The 23,117-nt window shown below is 37.1% G+C and overlaps 1 protein-coding gene across 3 annotated transcripts; it reads right to left on the reverse strand.

Annotated features, from left to right (window-relative positions):
* Positions 1–1,081: 1,081 nt before the first annotated feature.
* STRADB (STE20 related adaptor beta) lies at positions 1,082–22,992 on the reverse strand. Of its 3 annotated transcripts, none has more exons than XM_033112880.1 (12): positions 22,813–22,992; positions 18,973–19,069; positions 14,639–14,719; positions 10,054–10,153; positions 7,368–7,489; positions 6,353–6,461; positions 5,362–5,485; positions 3,947–4,118; positions 3,538–3,642; positions 3,139–3,383; positions 2,406–2,448; positions 1,082–1,938 (listed from the first exon to the last, which is right to left on the reverse strand). In XM_033112880.1, exons 2-12 carry the CDS (start codon positions 18,982–18,984, stop codon positions 1,918–1,920), a joined length of 1,134 nt encoding a protein of 377 aa, XP_032968771.1. In that variant the 5' UTR covers positions 18,985–19,069; positions 22,813–22,992; the 3' UTR covers positions 1,082–1,917. The 3 variants fall into 3 exon arrangements, with proteins under 3 accessions (XP_032968771.1, XP_032968770.1, XP_032968772.1); XM_033112879.1 differs by having other exon boundaries at positions 1,082–1,914; positions 22,813–22,990; XM_033112881.1 differs by lacking the exon at positions 2,406–2,448 and having other exon boundaries at positions 1,779–1,914.
* Between the last annotated feature and the right edge of the window lie 125 nt (positions 22,993–23,117).

Below are 23,117 nucleotides of genomic sequence, written 5' to 3' on the forward strand. Positions count from 1 at the left end.
TCCACACAGATTTGGGAGAACCTCCTCTATGACTACTGTGAGCCTCTCTTGCTGAATGGAAATTTAGGAGGAGGTTAGTGGAATACTATAGCCCCTGCCACCACAGGTGATCTCGGGGCCTCAAATACTATTCATCTCCTCTCCCTCCTCCACCTTGGCAGATCTCGGTGGCTTAATAAGAGTGTACAGATTAAGAAAAAGCTATTAACTGAGGTAGGTCCCAGTTGAAACTACATACTTTTTGAGACACAGCATCTCTTCTGCTAATAAGGTGATAACATGAATTAAGATCTCTATGTCCTTCCATGTTGTATTACCTACAGGAACAAAGAATACAAGTTCAGACCATTAAGTTCGTGAACTCATCCTAGAAAAAGTGCTACATAACTCACTGCTGAATATCACTACAGTCACCTTTGAAGTATTCCCCTTGGGAAGCTACGCACCAACGCCAGCGCCTAGTCCACCCTTCAAAGCAATTTTGGAACTCTTTTCTGGAATGGCCATTAGAGCTATCATTGCATTATCCTTGATGTCCTGAATGTCATCAAAATGTCTTCCTTTCAATATTTCCTTTGTCTTCAGGTAAAGAAAGAAGCCATCGGGGGCCAGATCAGGTGAGTAGGGAGGGTGTTCCAATACAGTTCTTTGTTTAGTAGCTAAAAACTCCCTCACAGACAGTTCAGTGTGAGCTGGTGCATTGTCGTGATGCAAGAGCCATAAATTGTTGGTGAAAATTTCAGGTCGTCTAACATTTTCATGCAGCCTTTTCAGCACTTCCAAATAGTAAACTTAGTTAACTGTTTGTCCAGTTGGTACAAATTCATAATGAATAATCCCTCTGATATCAAAAAAGGTTAGCAACATCTTGGAACAAGTTCTCGAACTTAATTGTCACACCTCATAATCATATAAAGGGCCAGAACAGGTTCTGATTCCACTGAATCAAATACCAGGATGCCCCCAATTCAATAGGTTATGTAAAAAAATCTTTTTTGCAAAACAGCTTTCCTTGGCAAAAAGTAAATTAGAATCTGTATTTTAGCTTTGTCAAACCACACAAATAAATAAAAGCATAAACTCAATTCAATAAATCTTTATTGAGCTCCCACAGGGTGCATGAATTTAGGATCTTTAATTTATACAAGTAGAAAAGTGTTACTTTAACTAGCCCTTAAAAAAAAAAAAATCACAACTTCTCTACATATTTCAAGTGAATCATTTAATGTGAGTGAGGCTCAGTTTGATGTTACTGTAAATATTAACAGAAGAAAATGGCAAATCATAAACATTTTCCCTGCTACCAAAAAAGGGTTTGATGCCAAGATAAACTAGCCTGTTGGTTTAACAAGAGCTGATCAAAAGGGCTAGAGAATCTGGAAGTAAAAAGTGTACTTGGAAGCACTGTCCTTTGAGGGCTCATTCCCCTGAGGGCAACAAAAGGCTGAAAAAGTTAATTGGCTCAAAAATTATATTGAGAGATCAAGAAGAGGAGTTAATCACAGTTTTGGGGGGAAAATGTGAGAATAGAGTACACTAAATGTAGCTAGATTAATAACTCTAAAGTTCTCCTGGAGTTGTAATAGCACTCTGAGCTAACCAAAGGGGCTGTAAACTCAGGCCCCTTTGAACAGAGTGGTTTTAAATGATAGATTCTCCAGTGCAACTGTATTTTCAAGTATAATTCTAGTATTTGTACCTAGCAATACAGAAGAAAAAGCAGCAGGGAGAAAGTGTCAAGTATATAGGACATAAAAGGATTTGGCAGCCCTAGAATTCCCAGTTTGAGTCTTTTTCATCAGGAAAATCACATTCTGGCTCAGTCCAAGGTGATGCTGGAGGCAGTGCTACTGATGGCTTGTGATAAGCGGGAGGCAACAGTGAGAGTATTGAATCCTGGCTTTCTTCTTTCACCTGTTAAAGAAACTCAAAATAAGGCTGTTGGTACATAAATTCAATACATTAGTTTTGTTAGCAATAAATAACATTAAAAAATCACATTAAAGGTGTTTAAAATTATTTTTAGGTATTTTCACTAAAAATGCCTTTGATTCTGGTCATCTAAAAACAGGAAGAAGTGACAGCCAAAAAAACTGAATTTTATCAGAATTACTTTTCCTTTAAATCACTTCTAGACAATGCAGAAAACTAAAATGTCTCTAAATCAAAATATAAACTGAGGATATAGTAACATATGATAATATTCCATTGGTTTATACTCATTTTGTTTTGCAGAATGGACATATTTTAGAAGTCTATAACTGAACTACCAAAAAAGTTTTGTTTTGTAAGAAAATTCTTATTAAGAACCTTGGCAACCAAACTGTCCCATTAAGGCAACAAAATGAAGTGACTTTTTAATAGTATTTAAAAACATCTAGACAACAGAAGATAGATCAGCTCACCTGTTTGAAGAAAACATGGGACAATAAACTGCTTGCTGATGGCCTGAAAAATTGTTTTAAAGTTATATAAAAGAAGGACCTCATATTAGAATGTAGATTTTTAGGTGTAAAAATATATTAGAAATTAGGTTTAGAGCTATAAAACCCAATACTAAAAAATTAAAAGGAAAAAAAAACATATGTCAAGGAAGCCTGATTCTTAGCTTTATCCTTGATTAATGGGAAGAATTCTAATGATATCCTTTAATTAGTCCATAACTCAACATTTATCGGGCACTTACTAATTATAAGGAGCTTACGCTAGGCTCCTTATAAGGGGCTAAAAATAGGTAAGACATATACCTTATTTCCAAAATACTAATGCTAATATACATTATCCATGATAATTTATATTATTATAATAGCAGCAACCAACATTTTTGTACCGCTTGGAAGTTGCTAAATTGTCTTAACATAAATGCAGTTATTAATGCCCAAAAAGATTAACTGATTTTTACAAGGTGACTTGGTTAGGAAATGAAATAGCAAAGACTAGAGCCCAAGTCTTCTGACCTTGAACCCAGTATTCTTCCCCTTTGTTCACAGCCTCTGCTTGTTCTTAGCATTGATATTGTCTGGATTAGACTATAATTTTTGTATTAAAAGATTTGAATTTGGTGGGAAGAAACTATCACAAAGCTTCTGTAAGACATAAAACACATGTTTTATGTTATTTAGAAGTGAACCATAGTACCTTTTTTCAGGATCTTGTTGCAAACAGAGCTGTACTAAGCTAAAGAAGGCAGGAGAGAAAGTTTTTGAGGACGGTGTTTGCAATCTGTCACTATTTACTGTGCGAGTTCCACTGGAGACAAGTACGCTTTCTCCAATCCCAGAGTCTACACCTGATCGGGAATTCTTCATTCTGGATTCTGACTGAGGGAAAATACTGATATCCAATGGGCTATAAGGAGGGCCTTTCAGTTTCTGCAACAGCATCTAAAAGAAAGAAAAATTTCCTTCAACGCTTTGCAGGCAAAATAGTAAAACAACAATAATAACTATCCCAAGAGTCTACAGCAAAGCTGTTAACACATTAACTAGACTACATGGGATCATATGAAAGTAGTTCAGGGATTTTAATAGCATTTACCTGAGTCCTGTGCATGTCTTGGAAAGGTACCTGCCCACTGGCCAATTCACATGCTGTAATCCCAACACTGTAAATATCTGACTTTACATTATATCCATGTAAATCCTGTAGAATAATTAATTTGCAGTCCTTTAGTGTAAATAACTTAAAATGTTATATACATGTGCTTTTTTGATAAAGGATGGTGAACAATAATGGAAAAATCTCACGAATGAGAAATCAAACTATAATTTAATATATCATATACATTTTTAAATTCCTAACAATAATTTTGACAAGAAAGAGAAAAAAAAAGCCTTGTGGTAGTAAGCTATTCAGCAATCCAAATATAAGGTCACAACTGTCCTTTAGTCAAGCTCAGAAGACACTCGAGACGTACAGACAACCCAATGCAACGGCCACACCTGACCTGTCTCAGTAGTTCTGGACTCAGCCACGGCTGCACTGACGTGCTGAACTGTGGGAAATCATACACAGCCCTATGCCTCTGTCCGTGCTTAACCAAACTATGCAGATGGGACAGGCCAGAGAGGGTCACTAGGCCATCACCAGAAATGAGGATATGGCTGGCTTTAAAACTCCTAGAACAGAAAGAAACAATCCTAAATACTAGGAAATTGGCCAACGAAGAAAGAATAAAAATCTGGTCAGAACAAATCCATGTATTCTCTTGGAAATTAAATACTCTTTACAAAATAGCAGCACACTGCTATCGACATGTAGGAAATGTTCAAGGAATATGGAATCCTTTCAGCTATTTAATATAGCATTAGAACAAGGGAAGATATAACTGACAGCTACATATTTGGAAGTGATAATATTTTTTTCAAATTTGGAATGGAATCAAATTAATTTCACTATTTTAGGATGCTATTGCAAAACACTCAAGGAGAAATCTAAAAAATCAATATCAATTAAATAGTATTTAAAGCATAAGTTATAATTTAAAGTTAAATGTAATATTATCCAATAAAAGACAGCTTCTCGTGGTATTAACCTAATTTATAAAAATAGGTCTTACGTAAAAATATCCTTTTTCAAATAAAGGAGTCTTGTTTTTCATCCAAAACACTGAATTTGGAAACTAACCGAATTCCTAATAGACTAATAGAATAGGATGGCCAATAGTCTGGCAAAGTATAATAAAACCTTGAATAATTAGAATACAGTGTATTAGAAATTCTCAGTTAATCAGAACGCTGCTAAAAAAACAACAAATAGTAAAAAAAGCATTAAGGAGGTTGGAACAAACAATAAGAAAGCAAGCTTATTTATAAGTAACTTAAAAAGAAAAACAAAGTCTCAATATATCTTAGAACAGCACTATTTTTTACCATTCAGCCAATTACTTCTGAATCTATAATTTGGTAACGAGAATTGATATTTAGTATAATAATCTAAAGGTGCTACAAAATATTTAAGAAATCAAAGAAAGATTTAGTTACAATTTGTACATGATATAACTGTGACATAAAGCTGAAAAGCAAATAAAGCAGTTCTTTATTTAAGAAAAATAAAAAGAGCTCATTAGAGTCTCACACCCTACAGCTTATATCCCTCATTAGATTGAGACTTGAGCTCCGTGAGGACACCCACTCCACCCCAGTACTGAGCACAGCACTTGGCACAGAGAAGGTGGTTTGAACATTTTGGTGAATGAACACAAAATGTAAGCAGTATCTATTGGCCTCTTCCTCCCTCAATTTTTATTTACAAGTTTCCTATTCCTCCTTTCTAACAGTCAAGTGCTCCCTCCTAAAACCTCTCTAAAAGATTTATTCCACTAAAATTCTTTCATTTTGCAAAATACAAGTAAGTAAATACCTGTGAATACAGCCATTTTGGTGCAGATAGTTCAACCCTCTGACTGCTCCAAAGAGAATGTTCCTTATTAAAGTTTCACTCATTCCTTCAGGAAAGTAAGTCCTCAAGAGTTGACTTGCTGAACCTGAAAGAAACCCCTGAAATCTTTAAATGAACATTGAAAGTGATTTTCCTTCTAACTATGTTTTAAATTTTCTTTTCAACCATACACACACACACACACACACACACACACACACACACACACACACACACGTTACATTTTAGTCTAACCAGTTTCCTATGCAAAGGTAATTTTCCTTCAAGAATTTTCTAATGACACTCGAGATTCTAAAAGAGAATTAACAATTCTCAATATTGCTTAAAAAAAAATACATACTGTGTGTTTATGTGTATGTTTTAAATCCAGAGAAAAATCACAAAAGCTGTCCTAAAAATCAAAGTTCTAGAATCCATTCATTTATTTATTCAATACACTTACTGAGCACTACGTTTTGCTACGTACTGTATGACCACCTGGGTGCCCCAAAATGAAAAATACATACATGAGCCTGCTTCTTGAGAAGCTCAAATCCAGTGAAGGAGACAGGTACACACATATGTTTACAATGAAGTGAAATAAGTTTACAATGTGGAGAAATAAGGACAGGGATGGTGTGCACAAGTGGAAAAAACTACTTCTGCTTGAAGAATAATGGTAACTCTCCATTGAGAGAGAGGAAGGAAACTGAAGGGAAGAGACAGCTTGTTCACAGACATGGGCTTCTTGGAGAAGCAGTGGTGGATCACTGGTCATGAGACCCATTCTATTTTTTGCTGAAGACTAAAATTCAACATGAACCAGATATAGAAATAGATCATGAAATCTGGAATTGGCCGTCAGATTTATAAATTAAAAGCAGTGAATCATAAATCTAAGATCCTACTCATCCTTACAATTATAGCATCCAGGCTAAACTATGAGTTATTTTACCTGAACGAGTTTTCTTACCATAAGCCATAAATGGAGAAATAACCCAAAGCCAGCTGCCAACAGTGAAAACAGTCCAATACGTTGTAATATTGGGGTGCCGGAAAAAGTGGGATAGAATCACTGCTTTCTAGGATAGACATGTAAGAGACAAGACATTTAAAAACAACTTTTTTTCCTTATGATGAAGATAGCAACAGTGGCAGCTAACAGTGGAACTTATTATTACAAAGCACTGTTCTTAGTGCTATCATCTCTTTAAATCTCACAACCACTATATGAAGTATATGATATTACAATTCCCATTTTACAGAAGAGGACACTTAGAAATAAGTTAGAAAACTTGTCCAAGAGCACACCATTAATAAAAGCAGTGAAAGTGGGATGTGAACTTAACTGTCTGACGCCAGAGGTCAAACTCTTCTTCACTATACCATGTTGTTAGTATTGAAACATTTAAAAAGACATCAAAATATGAAGATGAAAGTCCCGCTAACCCTACACCACAGAGAGAACCACTATTAATAGTTTGGTAGAATTTCTTCCATTCTTTTTTTCTGTGCAATATACATGTGCACATATAAATATTTAAAAAATTGGGACAATATCAAAACAAAATTCTTTCCCTCTTTATATCAAAAATGATTAGTGATAATGAAAATGGTATTATAATATTCCTAAAATGTAATTCTGTTAAGATTTATCAATTCAGAAGTTAATTTTACTTAACTGGATGAAAAGGAAACTGCTTTTGTTTTTTTTATGTCCCTATATGACTATTTGTGATTGAACTGACTAGGGGTATTTCAAATATATTCGTTTGAAGGAATTTACAGTAGTTACAGAGTTTGAATATATTTGTTCATCCATGGATCTGGCTTCCAAGTATTCTTTCCAATTCTGTAATAGCACGTTTATTAGAAGAAATCTACCTTTCTCTAACAGAAGGGACTATTAATTTGGGGAAATAAATTCTTACAAATGTAATCTCCTCAGATAGACAGTACATTAAATGTATTTTTTTTCATATTGTTACCTGTAAAGCTTTCAGGCGTTCTTCAGTGCAGTTTTCCAGATTTGTAATTTTTATAGTCACCAGTGTTCCTGTCGGAGTATGCCGTGCAAGATGGACAGAAGTCAAATTGTCAAATCCTCTTCCTATAATCAGACATAAAACTTATGTTAGCAACCAAAGAGGAAAAAAATTGATAATTTGTACTTCATCAATATTAAAAATTTTCTTCAAGAAAATACTGTTAAGAAAATGAAAAGGCAAGCGATTGATTAAAAGTGTTAATAATATTTATAACTGACAAGATTTACATCCAGAGTATAAAAATAACTCTTACAACTCTATAATAAGACAACAAAAAACTCAATTAAAAAATAGGCAGAAGATTAAATAGGCAATCCATAAAAGAAGATATAGGAATGGCCAATAAGCACATGAAAAGATGCTCAAGATAAAGAAATACAAATTAAAACCAATATACCATTATACACCTATTACAATGGCTAAAATTGTGACTTGATAAACAACATGTGACATATTCAAACAATGGAAAGCTATTCAGCAATCTCCTCCACCCAATCCCGGTCCTTGGCAATCAATGATATAAATGGTATCATAAAGAATGTAGTCTTTTGTGTCTTTCACTTAGCATAATGCCGTGGAGATTCATCTGTGTTGTGGTATGGTTCAGTAGTTAGTTTCTTTTTAATTGCTGAGTAATAATTCATCCCATGGATATAACACAATTTATTCATAAATTGATAATTTGGGTTGTTTTCAATTTTTGGAGACTATAAAGCTGTCAAAAACATTTTTTAAGCAGACATGTTTTCATTTCTCTTTGGCAAATACCTGCGAGTGGGATTTGCTGGGTCATGTATGCTTAACCTTATAAGAAGTTGCCAAACTGTTTTGAAAGCGGATAAAGCATTCTGTGTTCCCACAAGCAATGTATAAGAGCTGCAGTTGCTTGATATATTCACCAGCATTTGTCGTCAGTTTTTACAATTTAAAACACCTAGAGTGGCCCCTATTAATAGGCACCTGATAAACATTAAGTTCCCTCCCTTTCCACAGTCATCATATTCTGCCATTTTTATCTTTGAAGACGTTAATCTCGAATTCATCCCTTTAGTGCCAGCATCACTGCCTTAGTTCAAGTCCTGTCCTTCTCGGGATAGATGCAGTGACTTCCTCACTATGCAAGTGGGATTTGCTGGGTCATGTATACTTAACCTTATAAGAAGGTTGTCTTAGCTCAAGGTTGCCTTGCCTTAGCTCAAGTCCTGTCCTCCTTCTCGGGATAGATGCAGTGACTTCCTCACTATGCCCTGCATTCTGCATCCAGATGACTGAGGAAACTGCCTCAGAAGCCAGTGCCTCGCTCCCCTTCGCCAGACATTTTGAGTCAGTAGGCCTGTGATGGGATATAGGCATTGCAATTTTTAAAAGACTCAGGTGACAAGGATGATACTTCCAGTTGTAAATCACTGATCTACTACATCCTCCAGCCTTGAACTGCTGCCAATTGTCCTTCTAAATTCAGCAGTTTAGCAACAGAAAGGTACTATAGTGCAACAGTTGAGAGCTTAGACCGTGTGGCCAGAAGGATTTACTTTCAGATCATGTCACTCAAATTCTCAGAGCCTCCATATCCTTATCTGACAAGTGGGAAGTCTTTCACAATGTGCTCCACACCTGCCTTTTCAGATGTATCTCCTACTACCACTGCCTACTCTCCCCTTGTTCCCACTTCTAGGCAACTATGTGGTAATCCCTTTTTAACCATCCTTCCTCATTCATCTGCTGAAGTAAATTTTTACCTTTTTTGAAGTGACATCATCCGAACCTCCTTTCCAATTTTAGGGCATTTCCACCAGTGCTACTTTAGAACAGGTCAGATGCTTATTCTCTCTTTGACTCCTTGACCCTGGCGGGGGAGGGTCAATGACCTACGCTTGGTTAAGTGGAGGACAGAGTGAGTGACATAAAGAAGCTGGGCAGTCAGAACGCGCTGCCTGGGGTCCAATGTCTGGTGATGTAAGTACCCAGCTAGGGAGTACACTAGGCTGCTGCTATGCCATGGCCCTGGCTGTGATTCTACTAACGTAGCTTCTCTTGGCTTCTTTCAGGCCTTTTTATTTCTCTAGCCAATAATTCTGAGTTAGCAATATTGTTCAAAAAATTCCTCTTTTACTTAAGTTAATCAGGATTTTTTTTTGTTTGTAACAAACACCCTGACTAGAACATTCAGCAAACTTGTCCTCGTGCTTCAGGATCCAGCTCCTTTTGGCTATCTTTCCTGATTCCCAGATGGATAGCTGGATGTTCCATCTTCTCTGTTCTCATAACACTTAGCACATCTCTATTATAATACCCTCTAGTGCATAAAACAAAGCTGTCTTACTTGCTCACCTTCCCAGAGAGAATGTGAACTCAAGTGTTTCACGTGGCTTTATATCCCCAACACCTAACACAGCACCTGTGAGTGCTTAACAGATATTTCTGAATATTCAGAGCAAATGTTTCACATGTATAAGACTATAAACAACAACCCACCCTATTCCAAACTTAACTGATAAAGGATTTTAGGTAAATTGTTAAGTAAAAGAAAGTATTTGGTTGAAGGACTATGATTGAAAAGTTCTTGTTGTCATCAATTTCATTTCTAACAATGAAGGGTCATTTATGTGAAATCAAGGATTATTACCTATTTCCACTTGGAGTTCATAGTGAGAAACGTTGGTGGAACAGAACACTTCCCTGGCTTTAGTAGATGGAGGCAACCAGGAAAGGGATGGCTCATCGACCTGCATTGTTTTAAAAAGATGAAAATGTAACAGGTATAAACTTCTTTGGTCCCCCAATTTGGTCTCCTACCCCAGTAAAATACAGGTATTATATTTTCAAACAAACAAGTGCTTATCAAGAAGGCACTGAAAGGTAGCTTAAGATATTTTTAAGGTCTAAAAAGAGTTTACAATTGCTAATAATTGATATTAGTTAGAAAGCTATCAACCTGATAAAGGAGCTAAAGGAAGAAAGGACAGGAAAAACAGGTTTACGGGTAGCAAAGAATAATTTCCAGTAAGGTTTTTTAGCAGTTGCTAAGAATAGCTGTTAATTAATTCTTCAGGGTATCCAATAAATCTGTCAAGGGGAGAGATGCAGAGATCTGCGAAAGATATTCCATGCTTGTGCTCTTGCTTTAAGTGGTCACCAGTTATATCCATTACGCATGGAGGCACCTGCGCAGCAAGTGAAGATATTAACAGTTAAGGAACAATTTCCATACTGCAATCTATTAAAATTTCTGAAGAAGTTTTTCACAAGATGAAATAAACCGGAAGGGAGGTCAGAAAGAAAAATAAACATCATAGAAGATGGGAGAACAGATTACAGACCTCCTGAGTGAATGGCCATGTACTGATATGGGCATCTCACAACGTGCTTTGGAGTCAGAGTCCTAGGTTTGCGCCAATCTCAGTAGCAGTGAAATAAGATGCACAGAGGAGAAAGAAGATGCTGACACCACTTGGTGTCATATGATAGCCAGGAGGATTTCCCAAAGGACACCAGTATCCATAAGACACTTAGGAGCCCACAGGCACCAGCAGGCGGCAGGAATTTTATTACTACTTTCAGGGCAGAGAGGAAAAAAAATGAGCGTTAGGATGACATTACTATGAATTAGAAATTGTGCTAACTACTTTTTACATCCTAGGTTCTATATGTTCCCTAAACTTATAAGAGAGCAGAAAAAATTATAAGCTCATGGCTAAAGATGAATAGAGGTGAATATTTTTCAAGCAAGATGAAAGACTGTAAAAAGAAATTCTACTATACAGTTGGAAATAATCCCAATGAAGAAGAAAAAAGAGAAATCTAAATAAATCAATTTAATTTCTTTGGAACAGGTAGTCTTCAAATAAACTCAAATGTAAAGAACACACATAAGGGGAAGGGACTAAGAAGAACAAATTGGGTGTTACACAGTAGTCGTGGGGATGTAGGGTATAGCATAAGGAATATAGTGAACAATATTGTAATAACTAGGTGTGGTGCCAGATAGGTACTAGATCTATCAGGGTGATAGATGGAAATGGGGTTGGGGGCAGGGTGAAAAAGGTGAAGGCATTAAGGAATACAAATCGATAGTTAATACAATAGGGGGAATATAATCAACAATGTTGTAAAGATCAGGTAAGGTGCCAGACGGGCACTGGACTTACCAGGGGATCATGTCAAAGACTGTGTAGATGACTGATCAATGTGCAATACACCTGAAGCTGAAGTAGAGTAATATTGAATGTCGACTATAAATACACAGGTACATATAGTCACAGGATGTGGAGTATAGCATAGGGAAGAGAGTCAATGGCATTGGAACAGTTATATACGATGTCAGAGGGGTAGTAGCTTGGGGGTGGGTTATCACTTTATGAGGGGTTTAAATGTCTAACTATTACATTGCTTTGTACACCTGAAACTAAAAAAAAAGTTTAAAATTTAAAAAAAAGAAACAGTCAAACACTGACCCAATTTTCAAAAAAGGGAGAAAACTACAAGGGGGCCAACTTGATGCAGTTGCCCAGTAAAGTCTGACTTCAAATTACTCAATAGATGACTTATGGACACGTAAGAACAAAACAAGAAGACAGCATAGGTTTACTAAGAGTAAATCATTCCAACTAACCTAACTTCTCTTTTTGAGTTGATGACTAGTTAGAGAATTAGCAAAAAACCAGGGTCTTGAAGAAATATTTGTACATCCATGTTCATAGAAGTATTATTCACAATAGCTACAATATGGAAGCAACCAACCATTCATCAATGGATGAATAAGCAAAATGTGGTATATACATACAATGAAATATTCATCCTTAAAAAGTAAGGAAATTCTGCAACATGCTGCAACACAATGAACCTTGAGAACATTATGCTAAGTGAAATAACTCAGTCACAAAAAAACAAATATAGTATGATTCCACTTATATTAGATACTAAGAGTAGTCAAGATCATAGAAAGTAGAATGGTGGTTGCCAGGGGATGGTAAGGGAGAGGGAATAGGACATTATATAACCAGTACAAAATTACAGTTTTACAAGATGAAAAGAGTTATGAAGATAGATAGCAGTGATAGTTACACAATATTATGAATGTATTTGATACCACTGAACTGTACACTTAAGAATGGTTAAAATGGTAGATTTTATGTGTATTTTAGCATGATACCAAAAAAAAGCAGTGCCTATGCAAGTTTCTGGAGTTCTAGGCCTCTTTCTTGGCATAGCAAGGAGATAACACTTTACTCTCTGAACACTACCTCAATTTGAATGAAAACTAGGATTAGACATTACATCCTATTATACAAAAGGGGAGGTAACTAGAAGTTTTTAGAGTATTGACTAAGAAGTAAAATGATACAAATGAAGGCAGCTGAAGATAAGATCAGGATAAATTTATAAACATTATTAAATGGGATTCCCTTATTTTGTAGGAAATAAGCCATTTGCAAGGCAGGTTCCATTTCTGTAGTAAGAATTACAGTATAAAATAAGGATTAAGGTGGCGGGGGGAGACCCCAGATAAATATTTTTTCCCAAGCATGTTTCTTTAAATATTATTTACATCAGGCATTGCCCAGAGGAGATAAAGATGCAAAAGGCAGAAAGCCTATTTTATTGGGATCATGTTATAGTTGGAGAGACACACTCGCATACATCACTCATTATAATACAGTAAATGCCATTTTATGCAAATGTCTAGGATATGTAGGAACATAAGGGGGAAAGGTGAAAGAGAAAAGACTTCAGAAATGTGATATTTGAGCCAACTCTATGAATAAGGAAAGATTTTAGAGGCAGAAAAGGAAGAAGGGTATTTTAAGCAGGAAGATGACTACGTGCTAAGACTCAGTAGCAAGAAATAAAACCCAAAATTATCAGACACGTTCCACACCGCTCAGAGTCCTGCTACCACGCTAAGAAGTGTGTTCCCCTTCACCTGCCTGGAAAACCTCTCTGAGTACCCTAAGACACTCAGTAGTATCTCCTGTCCTGATTCTCCCTCTGGGGGATACTGTGGTGCACAGCCGGATTTCCTGTCAGAACGGAGGCACTAATCTCCCCAAATACCAGAACCACTGAGTCTTATAGAGGGAACTGCCCTCTTCAGAAAAAGCTGCCCGCCCAGGGTTACACCACTTCCCCAGGAGCAGCCTGTGTCCAAGACTGGTGGATACAGGAGTAACAATGCCTGGAGCCCGTGGACAACTAGGAAAATCAGGCAGAGACATGCCAGCTCCAGAGATGCTCATTGGACTGGCGGAGGCCTCTGTTCAGATTTCCTGGTTATAGTCAACTCTGCCTCCCTCACCCTTCACAGGTGTTGGTCTAGAGACAATTTCCCAATAAACTTCCTGTATAGACACACACACACACACACGCAGGCACGAGCATGCACACACATTTAGGCTTTATCCATAGGCTTTCGGAAAACAATGAAAGTTTTACAGCTAGAAAGTGACACAAGCAGGCCTGCAATAGTAACAGTGTTGACTGATCTGCGTGGTGAGAGGAGGTTACCGTGTGTGTCGAGGAAACTAGAGGCAATGAGTGTACCTGCAATAGTCCAAGGTGAGAGATGATGAAACTTGAGTAGCAGTGGTGATCAGGTGAAGGACGGGATGGACTCAGGGGCATTTCAGACAGATTCGTAAGACATGGTGTATAACTAGATGAGGGGGCAGAGGTAAAGGCCATGTGAGGATAAACTCCATAGTTTCTGGTTAGGGTGATTTAGTGCATGTGTTTTCATTAGCCAAAGCAGGAAATACAATGGGTTGGTGAAGTCTGAGAGACGATTAAGGTGTTACTCAAACTGTATAGAGATGCCTTTGAAAACCCTAATCCAAGGTATTCTACAGACACCTCAAGTGCCCAGGAAGAGTTCAGGGTTGCAGGTGAAAATTGAGAGTCACCGGTCCTGCTTGATGCCGGGGTTCTGACCTGAAGGAAAACCTGAGGAAAACCTGACCTGAAGGAAAGACCTGCTCAAGGACAATCTGAAATCTGAGCAACTGAAGACATAGGAATAGGTGAGACTGCTCAGGAAAAGCTGATTCAGGCAGAAGAGGAGAGATGAATTATAGACATCTGGAGAAGAGAAGAGGAGTGAAGAAGAAGAAGTAGTAAAAGACACTGTGAAGAAAAAGAGATATAAGGGAAACAAGAGTGAATGGCATTACAGAAGGTAAAGGAGGAGTATTAACTGTACTCATTCATTTCCTTACCAAGTATTGATGGATACTGGTTTCAGACTGTTTTTCAGGTCTGAGTGATTCAACTTGTGTTCGTGAAGTGCAGAAACAGTCCTGGAAATTCAGAAATGCATTAAATAAGTGAAAAATGAGTCACAAGTTAAGCAAGGTGGTGTGTGGATCCAAAAAGGTCCAGGTGACCAGGGTGAGGAGCAGAGAAAGGGTAGCATGCAGGAACCTGGAATTAAAGCCAGGATCCATATTGTGGAGGCGCTCACTATGCGAGAGAAGCAGCCGGCTGTGCAGAAGACAAATTTCCTATCTGCTATAATTCTACTTGGCACGATCTCCAATCCTTGTCCTCTCCTTTGGAGGTCATGATATCAATTAATTTTTACAGCTGGTGTTAACATTCAACCCTTTCGTCATCATTGCAGTTTTCTTCTAAATATTAGGTTGGTGCAAAAGTAACTGCGGTTTTTGCAATGATTTTTAACCTTTTAAACCGCAATTACTTTTGCACCAACCTAATATTTAGCTGAAGATTATTCTGCTGTACTTATTATAATCATTTTTATTTTGATCCTCAGATTTTTTTTTTTCCTTATGTGTAGCAACCATGTTTATCTGCATAAAACCACACACTGAGTATATTTGGAACCACTTTTATTTCTTAGGGCGATAAACATCTTTAACTTCAACTCAAAGCAAATTAAGAGACTTAGTTCCATTATCCCAATTTATATTTTCCTGCATTTTAACCCATGGTCCTATTATCACATATTGCCAATAAAGAAATGTAACCCTACATATGATTTATCTCACCATTAATTAGTAGGGTGAAGTTGGCCTTATGGTATTTAGAAAGAAAGGGCATGTCAAAAGAAAAGTATAAATTTTATGAGAGATTTTTATAGTAATTTTTAAGCATCGCATGAACATTCAGTTTTATATGAACATTAAAGCACTAATATCGAATGAGTCTTTAGGATAAGTTCATCCATTAACACTTTGGAGTCAGTTACTTAAAAGGAATCAAACTTCTTTTGTTTTAAAATATGCCATAATGTCTCACTAATTAAACTAATCATTTTCCCAGTTAGCCTGAATTACTGATTATTTTAAGTTGAATTCCTATAGTCTGTATACGTTATTAATTTTATCACAATGATTTGATATTACAGTGGTACCTCGGTTTTCGAATGTCTCCATTGACGAACACTTTGGTTTATGAATGCCGTAAACCCAGAAGTAAATGCTTCGGTTTTCGAACACGACTCAGAAGTCGAACATGTCACATGGCTTCCGCTGAGTGCAAGATCCTGAGGCCTAGCTGTCAGCTGTTTTCGAACGTTTCAGAACTTGTGGATTACATTAGAAAGCCGAGGTACCACTGTACATCCCCACTGTTTTATGTAAAACTTCCACCTGAAGAACAGAAGCTAACAATATCAAGATAGTTGTAGAATCGTTTCCTTTGCAAAGTTTGTATTGATTTGTCTACGATAAATAAACTTTACATTAACAGTTTTTGAAGACACTTATTACTGTTGCTCAGATTGAAAATAACCATCATATATTTGGTATTTATACATTTGTTGCAACATTTACCCTGAATTTTTCACAACAATCATTAACACCATTGTGCAGAAAAGAGTTAACATAGCAGGCCTAAAACTGCTATTCTTAGGAAAGACCTGCTTGCAAGTCTGATCTTTGGCTGGTATCTAGGAATTTAAATTTTGGGAGAGTTCCCACTATTCCCTAAACTGTTTGTGCAAACAATTATGGTTTATGCTGAACACCTGATTTTTTTCTGGGGGTCTGGAATTTGTTACCTGCTAGCAGAAGGTGCCTACATGACTTTTGTTTCTTAAGGTGATAAAAATCGCTAATAAAAATCCTGAGAATGAGTCTCTAATGATCTTCCCTGGTAAGAAATATTTCACTCATGTTGTCACAGCTCTGGGGAAATTAATAAGCACAACCTATGTGACTTCACTGGGAGAGGCTTCTTGGAAGTTTGTACCTGGTTTCCTCTGAAATTGACTCCACGTCCTTTTTCCATTTGACAATTTGGCTTTGTATCCTTTTGTTGTAATAAATCTTAGTTACAAATATGACTATATGCTAAGTTTTGCAAATCCTTATTTTTAGCAAATAAAATTTAGCAAATCACCAAACCTAGAAGTAGTCTTGGGCGGGACCTCTGACACAGCTATCAAAATACATTCAAGCATAGAAAAAGAATCTTACTCTTTAAAAAATGCCCATCATTTTTTTCATGGAAGAGAAATTAAGACATATTGGGCATATTTTTTAAAACTTAAATTGACACCAATTTATTTTCAAAATAAGAGTGTGATCTGTTTTCAGTTTATAGAAATACAGAAAACATTTTATAAACTAAGATGGTAGACTTCCATTTCATTATCTTTATATAAAATTTTCAGTGCAAGAAAGTGTAATCGTTTAAATACAAAGACAGTTAAAGACAGCAGTATTGTAAGGCAAAATATTTCTGTTGATCCCTCAAAAAAAAAAATGTGAGCATGTTTACTAGCTGCCCAGGTTATAAAACATCACGAAATAGTCATATTGTATCCTTGAAAACATTTTTTATATCCACGTTGAATCAACTGGATGCTGGTGAATATAACAGCTCACGAAAAATCTATACATTAATTTCTTTTAGGCAATGTAATGATTTAAAACCATCCAGAAGAAAGCTCCCACCAAAATATTTTTGAATGTAACTTTTTTTATCCATTATCATAAAAGCCAAAGGAAAACAGTAACACCCTGTAGAGAACCTAAAGGAAAATATTTTACTTATGCTGCTCCTTTGAAATCACCATTTCTTAGCTCCAAATAGAGGGTAAAACTTGAATGGGGAGAAATCCTTCATAAGTAAAAATATCAACTTTATCTCAGTTGTAAAAATATCAACTTTATCTCAGTTGCACAAATATCTAATTTAGGGAAAAACATGAATATCTTAGTTCAAAGGATACTAAACATTTCATCCTTGCAGGAAGAATATCATTTAAAGTAAAATTATTAACAAATTGAATGAATGTAAATCACCCATTATCATACTCCATTATTTTTCACAAAGTCCATAATTATGGAATAACAGATAAAGATAATATTTTTCCAAAATTTGGAAGCCCTGGGCTACCACACAGCCCTCTGAATCTCAGAATCTTCATCTATCAAATGCCCTTTCACATCTCATCCAACTCACAAATTGATATAAAACTGTTAATCTTAAGCAATCCGTTAGAGCAGGGATCAACAAACTATGGTCCTGACTCACCATCTTTTTTTTTTAGTGAATAAGATTTTACTGGAACATAGACACATTCATCTACATATTGCTCATGGCTGCTTTCACACTGCAACAACAGAAGAGTAATTTAACAGAGCCCACATAACTCACAAATACTATCTAGCCCTTTACAGAGAAAGTTTGCTGATCCTTGCTTTCAAAAATGAGGTAGGTATTTCACCTCAGTCTGTTTTCCAGATACATAAAGCTCCCCCTTTAAGTAGAAAAGCTATACTGTAAACATAAAGTAAATACATTCTGTATTTTCTATATAACTAACAATACAGTCTCCTAACTTCATAGTTTTGCTTCTCAGACTTGGCAACTGAAGATGACTGGCAGATATGAGTTTGAGCCCTGGCTCTAATTCTTTGCAATCTTGGGCCAAACTCAAAATGAGGATTATACCACCTGTTCTGCCAATCACTCACAATTTTAAAGACTGAAAGAGATTTAATATATGAAAGTATTTGTAAACTACAAATCATCATACAGATGCACCACTTTTTAAAAGATCACTGCTTTAATATAATAATTCAAGTATTCAAGTATTGTATTGTATTCTACATAAGGCACAATGAAAGTCCTAAAACTACTTAATCTAAAGCAGATACCATGGATTTAATATAAACAGAAAACAAGTTGGTATCTATACATCATATTATGCATCGATCCAATTTAGTCGTGCTGTTAAGTCCCCCGGGGGGCTTACTTTTTTGCTTGCCTTTAATCAGACGGAAATTTGCAAAAGGAATTTTAAAGATTTAAAGGATAAGGCATAGCTAACTGGATGAAAGAGGCATATCCAAGTACAGTGTATGTATGAGAAAAAATGGGTATGGGTCAAAGGAACAGAATAATGAGTATATTGCAAAAGTATAGAAGAAACTCTTGAAGATATAAAAACTCAGAATTTAACTAATTTCTTAACATTTCAGAGCCTAAGAATATCCCATCAGAATATTCCTCTTGTTACAGTATTAATATCTAACTACTCTGATGGCACAAAATTAGATCCACATTAACAAAAACTTACCAAAAGAGACATTGAATCGCTTTAGTTCACAGAAAGTGACAAAAATCCATCTATTCCAGAGAAGATTTTTGCTTTAGCTTCAAGAAGCAGAATTATCCTACCAAAAAAAAAAAAAAAAGGCAAAATAATTTACATAAACATTCCTTGAAGAACTAGTTGACATAAACCCACACAATATTTAGGCAGCTATTCTTTGACACAAGGAGTGGAGACATTCCTATAAAAGTATCTTTAAAGAGTATTTCTGTTTACTGAACACTATTTGGGATCTGACAGAAAGACACAGTGAAGTTAAAGCAACCCAAGTGCCCATCAATACACTACTGGATAAAGAAGATGTGGTACATATATACAATGGAATATTATTCGGCCATAAAAAAGAATGAAATCTTAAACCATTTGTGACACCATGGATGGACCTAAAGAGTATTATGCTAAGTGAAATAAGTCAAAGACAAAGACAAATACCATGTGATCTCACTTATATGTAGAATCTAAAGGACAAAATAAACAAACAAAATAGAAACAGACTCATAGAGAACAAACTGATGGTTGCCAGAAGAGAGGGGGTTGGGGAGCTGGGTGTGAAGGTGATGGGATTAGAAAGTACCAATTTGTAGTCACAAAATAGTCACGGGGATGTAAAGTCCAGCATAGGGAATACAGTCAACAACTATATGTTGCAACAACTGTGTATAGTGCCAGGTAGGTACTAGACTAATTGGAGGGATCACTGCATAAATTATATAAATGTCTAACCACTATGCTGTACATATGAAACTAATATAAAGTAATATTAGATGTCAACTGTAACTGAAAAAAATAATTAAAAAAAAGAATGAGGAAGTTCTTACTAATTCCTACTTTTCCAAGAAATATTTTAGTGAAATTTTCAAAAATTTTTACTGTGCCTATTAAGTTGATTATAAGGCTTTTGTTTTTTATCCCAATATTATAATACATTAAATTGATTGACTTTGGGGAAAAAAGGAGGTTCTGAATATTTTCAAAGGCTCACTATACCTGCATCTCTCCCTTCCATATCTGTGCTACATTTTTTCTTATCCTACTTTTTTAAAGGACCTGAAGCAAATGTGAAAGCAATACAGAAAAGTAATGTTGGAACCACTATTGATATAAATGGTGCCACTTACAAATATGCCCCAAGAATTTCCAACAATTCCACTTATAAGTAATCTTTGAAGCTTCCAAAGCTTCCTAAGCAGAATTAATTACCTATTAAATCATTTGGAGTCCCTGATCAGCAAATTTGGAAAGAATCAGGATTAATAGCAGACTAGGAATGGAATTAACAACATCTTCTTGTTGCCGTATATTTTAGAATAAGAGAATTTTTTTTTCAGTTTTCACATGAAAGTATTATTTTCTATAGGTTTAGTATTTTTACCTTATGATTTTTAGTTCTCAATTTTATTCTTAGAATTTATTGACAGATATGAAAGATATGCAGATTATTATTCAAATAATCCCTGTCCACTTTCACTCATAAAATATTAATCTCAGTAGTTGATGAAGACTCTGTAACATTCAGAGATTTAATATCGCAACATCTTCAAATTTAAGGAGCTACAAAAGCACTACCAAAAGTTTCCATATCTTTCCTAATAGAAAGGGTAGCAAAGTTCTAAACTTGCTAGTGCCTGGGTATTTCCTTATACCTAATCAGTACCTTCTCTTTCATATAAATTGTGCTTCATTATTTCATTTTAATTAAGTCCTCAAGTTTGATCAAGGCATCTGCAAATATCGAAGCCAAATGAGAAAGAAAAGGAAAATTTTGTAAACCATCGACATTATACCCAATTTTATTGCTAAGGAAAGAAGTAACTTTATTCAGGATGTTCACTACAAACCGAAGATAGAAAATGGGAGAAAAAAGAACATGAAAGAGTATGATTATTTTGTCATCTGCCATTCACTATCATTGATTTAAGGTGCTGGAATTTGCTGTTACAAAAGAGGGAATGTAATGCCTGTCCTGCCCACCTTCCAGGACGATTGAGAGCAAATGAGATACTTCATCAAAAATACTCATAACCACCAAACACTATACCAATATACAGCGCTTGAGAGGCTGCTCTGAAAGGTACACTCAACTATCCCAGTGCAAAATGGTATATATAGCTCATTTGGAAAGCTAGTTGGGAATGTTCCAATAACCATGAAAATGTTCATACCTTTTGACCCAGTAAAATTCTCACTTCCAGTAATCTATCCTAAGGAAATATGCAAGCAAAGGAAGAAACCATATATATGTAGAAAGTCATTGTACTGTTTGCCAAGTATTCATTCCACAATTGTTTAATGAATGGCTACTATGGATCCAGCACTACGCTGGGCATTGGACACTCACTGGTGATCACTGCAGGTAAGTCCTGACCACTTGTCGCTTACCTTCCCACAAGCAGAAAGACTAGGGAGGTCATGATTAACTGAATTTTCTGGTTATTAGGATTTTGTTTCCTGCGTTTCCCACTTAGTATTAGTAAGCTCTTTCTTCAACAACAACAAAAAACTAAACTTTATTACATTACCTATTTTTTGGAAAAAACTCAGAAGAAACAAGCACAATCTATGGAAATTGTTAGTACTAATGGGGTTGTCCCCATGGGGTGGCTTAATCCCAGAGGCTTTTGCTTGAGATATGCCAGACTATTAAGAGATAATTTTGCAGACATTCTGATGTCAAGGCAGCAGCTGCATCTAGTAAGGAAGGGGCAAGGAGGTGGGTTGTGTGTAGGGGGTGATGATTTGCTGTCATAATTTTCTCTGCATGCTCTTTCACTAGGTATTAATATAGTTTTTTAAAATTCATGTTTCAGAGACATATTTCTAAATGTATACACGAGCACATTAGTATGGTCCCTGACACTTGTATCTAAAAAGCTAATTAGGATAAAGCTTTATAAATAATTTAAATTTGTTCTATAATAGAATGGTTCGTCCGAGGGCTTTAACCTGAAAGGTTGCCACTTTTTGTGAAAATCAGAGGCTGCGCCTAGGTATTTACAGAACTCGGGTTTTGAGTTGATTTAAGCATCCAACAGAGTTCACTGTTATAAGGAATGCAAGAAACCTGATTTAACTCTCTTTGCTGAGCTTTAAAATTACTGTAATTTTCAAAGTGATCTTGGGAACCCATAATATCTTAAAAATTATAGCGACACACAATTCGGTAGAATTTTCCAAACTTAGTATCGTGACTCATGTTTTCAAAAAGGTTTTACTGAACGCCTACTGTGTGCTCTGTGTTAAGCAGGCGCTGTGTCACAAATTCTGATCAAGTTTTGAGGGAAAACGTACTGCATACAACAAACCCACGCGGGAAAAACACAACGCTGAACTTAAATACCGAAGACAAAACAAACGACGCTTGAGCATTTATTTTAGTAAAAGGTTCCTTCCTAGGCCTGTTCTGGGGGGCTTTGTAGCGAACTCGCAGAAGGCGGCACACAGCCAGGGCCAGAGGGTGTCTTCGGTTTGGAAACTGCCCACTCGTGAGCTCAGCCAAAGGTGAGAGAGTTTGGGGGTAGAGAGCGCTGCGGGCAGCTCCGGCCCCGCGCACCTGGCGCCGCCAACCCCAGGGAGCACCGCCTACCCCGCACGCAGGTGCCTCCAGCACCGCGCGGCCCGGGACTCCGGGCAGAGCTGGAGCTGCGCGAGGTGCAGGGGCCGCTAGCCACGCCGGGCCGGGATCTAGACACAGTGGCGAGTTCTAGCCTCGGGCTTCCCGCGGCGTGCGCGGACCGAGCGGCGCTCCCTCCTGTCCCCAACCCGCCCCTAGATTTTTCCCTCCCGGACGTGGACTCCCCTCATTACCCTGGTGGCGATCACCGCCAGCGACTCTCCTCAAGCGGCCAGCTGTGCGGGGCCTGGGCGGGCGTGGGAGCCCGGTCAGCCGAGAGGCAAGGCGACCGCGCAAGGCCCGCTCCCAGCGCCGGCCGCGGGGCGCAGGAAGCTGGCGCGACCCGCACCGGGACACTCCGCCTGGAACTCAGCCCCAGTCCCAGGCAATCTGCCAGGATGGGTTTCGCCCCACCCCGACCCCTGGGTCGCGGCCCCGCCTCCCGCCCCAGGGCCAGGCAGCTAGGGGGCGGGTCCTTTGATCGTGGGGACTGGGCAGA

The sequence above is a fragment of the Rhinolophus ferrumequinum genome, chromosome 8 (genome assembly GCF_004115265.2).
Source record: "Rhinolophus ferrumequinum isolate MPI-CBG mRhiFer1 chromosome 8, mRhiFer1_v1.p, whole genome shotgun sequence".
Taxonomy (NCBI): domain Eukaryota; kingdom Metazoa; phylum Chordata; class Mammalia; order Chiroptera; family Rhinolophidae; genus Rhinolophus; species Rhinolophus ferrumequinum.

Bases quoted from the DNA above. Each gene is read 5' to 3' on its own strand.
- STRADB (XM_033112879.1), bottom strand. The intron at 7,490-10,053 runs GTAATAATCCTT...GTCTGATTATAG, and splicing joins TGAACTCCAAGTGGAAATAG to GAAGAGGATTTGACAATTTG. The intron at 3,643-3,946 runs GTCAGGTGTGGC...ATTATTCTACAG, and splicing joins GTCCAGAACTACTGAGACAG to GATTTACATGGATATAATGT.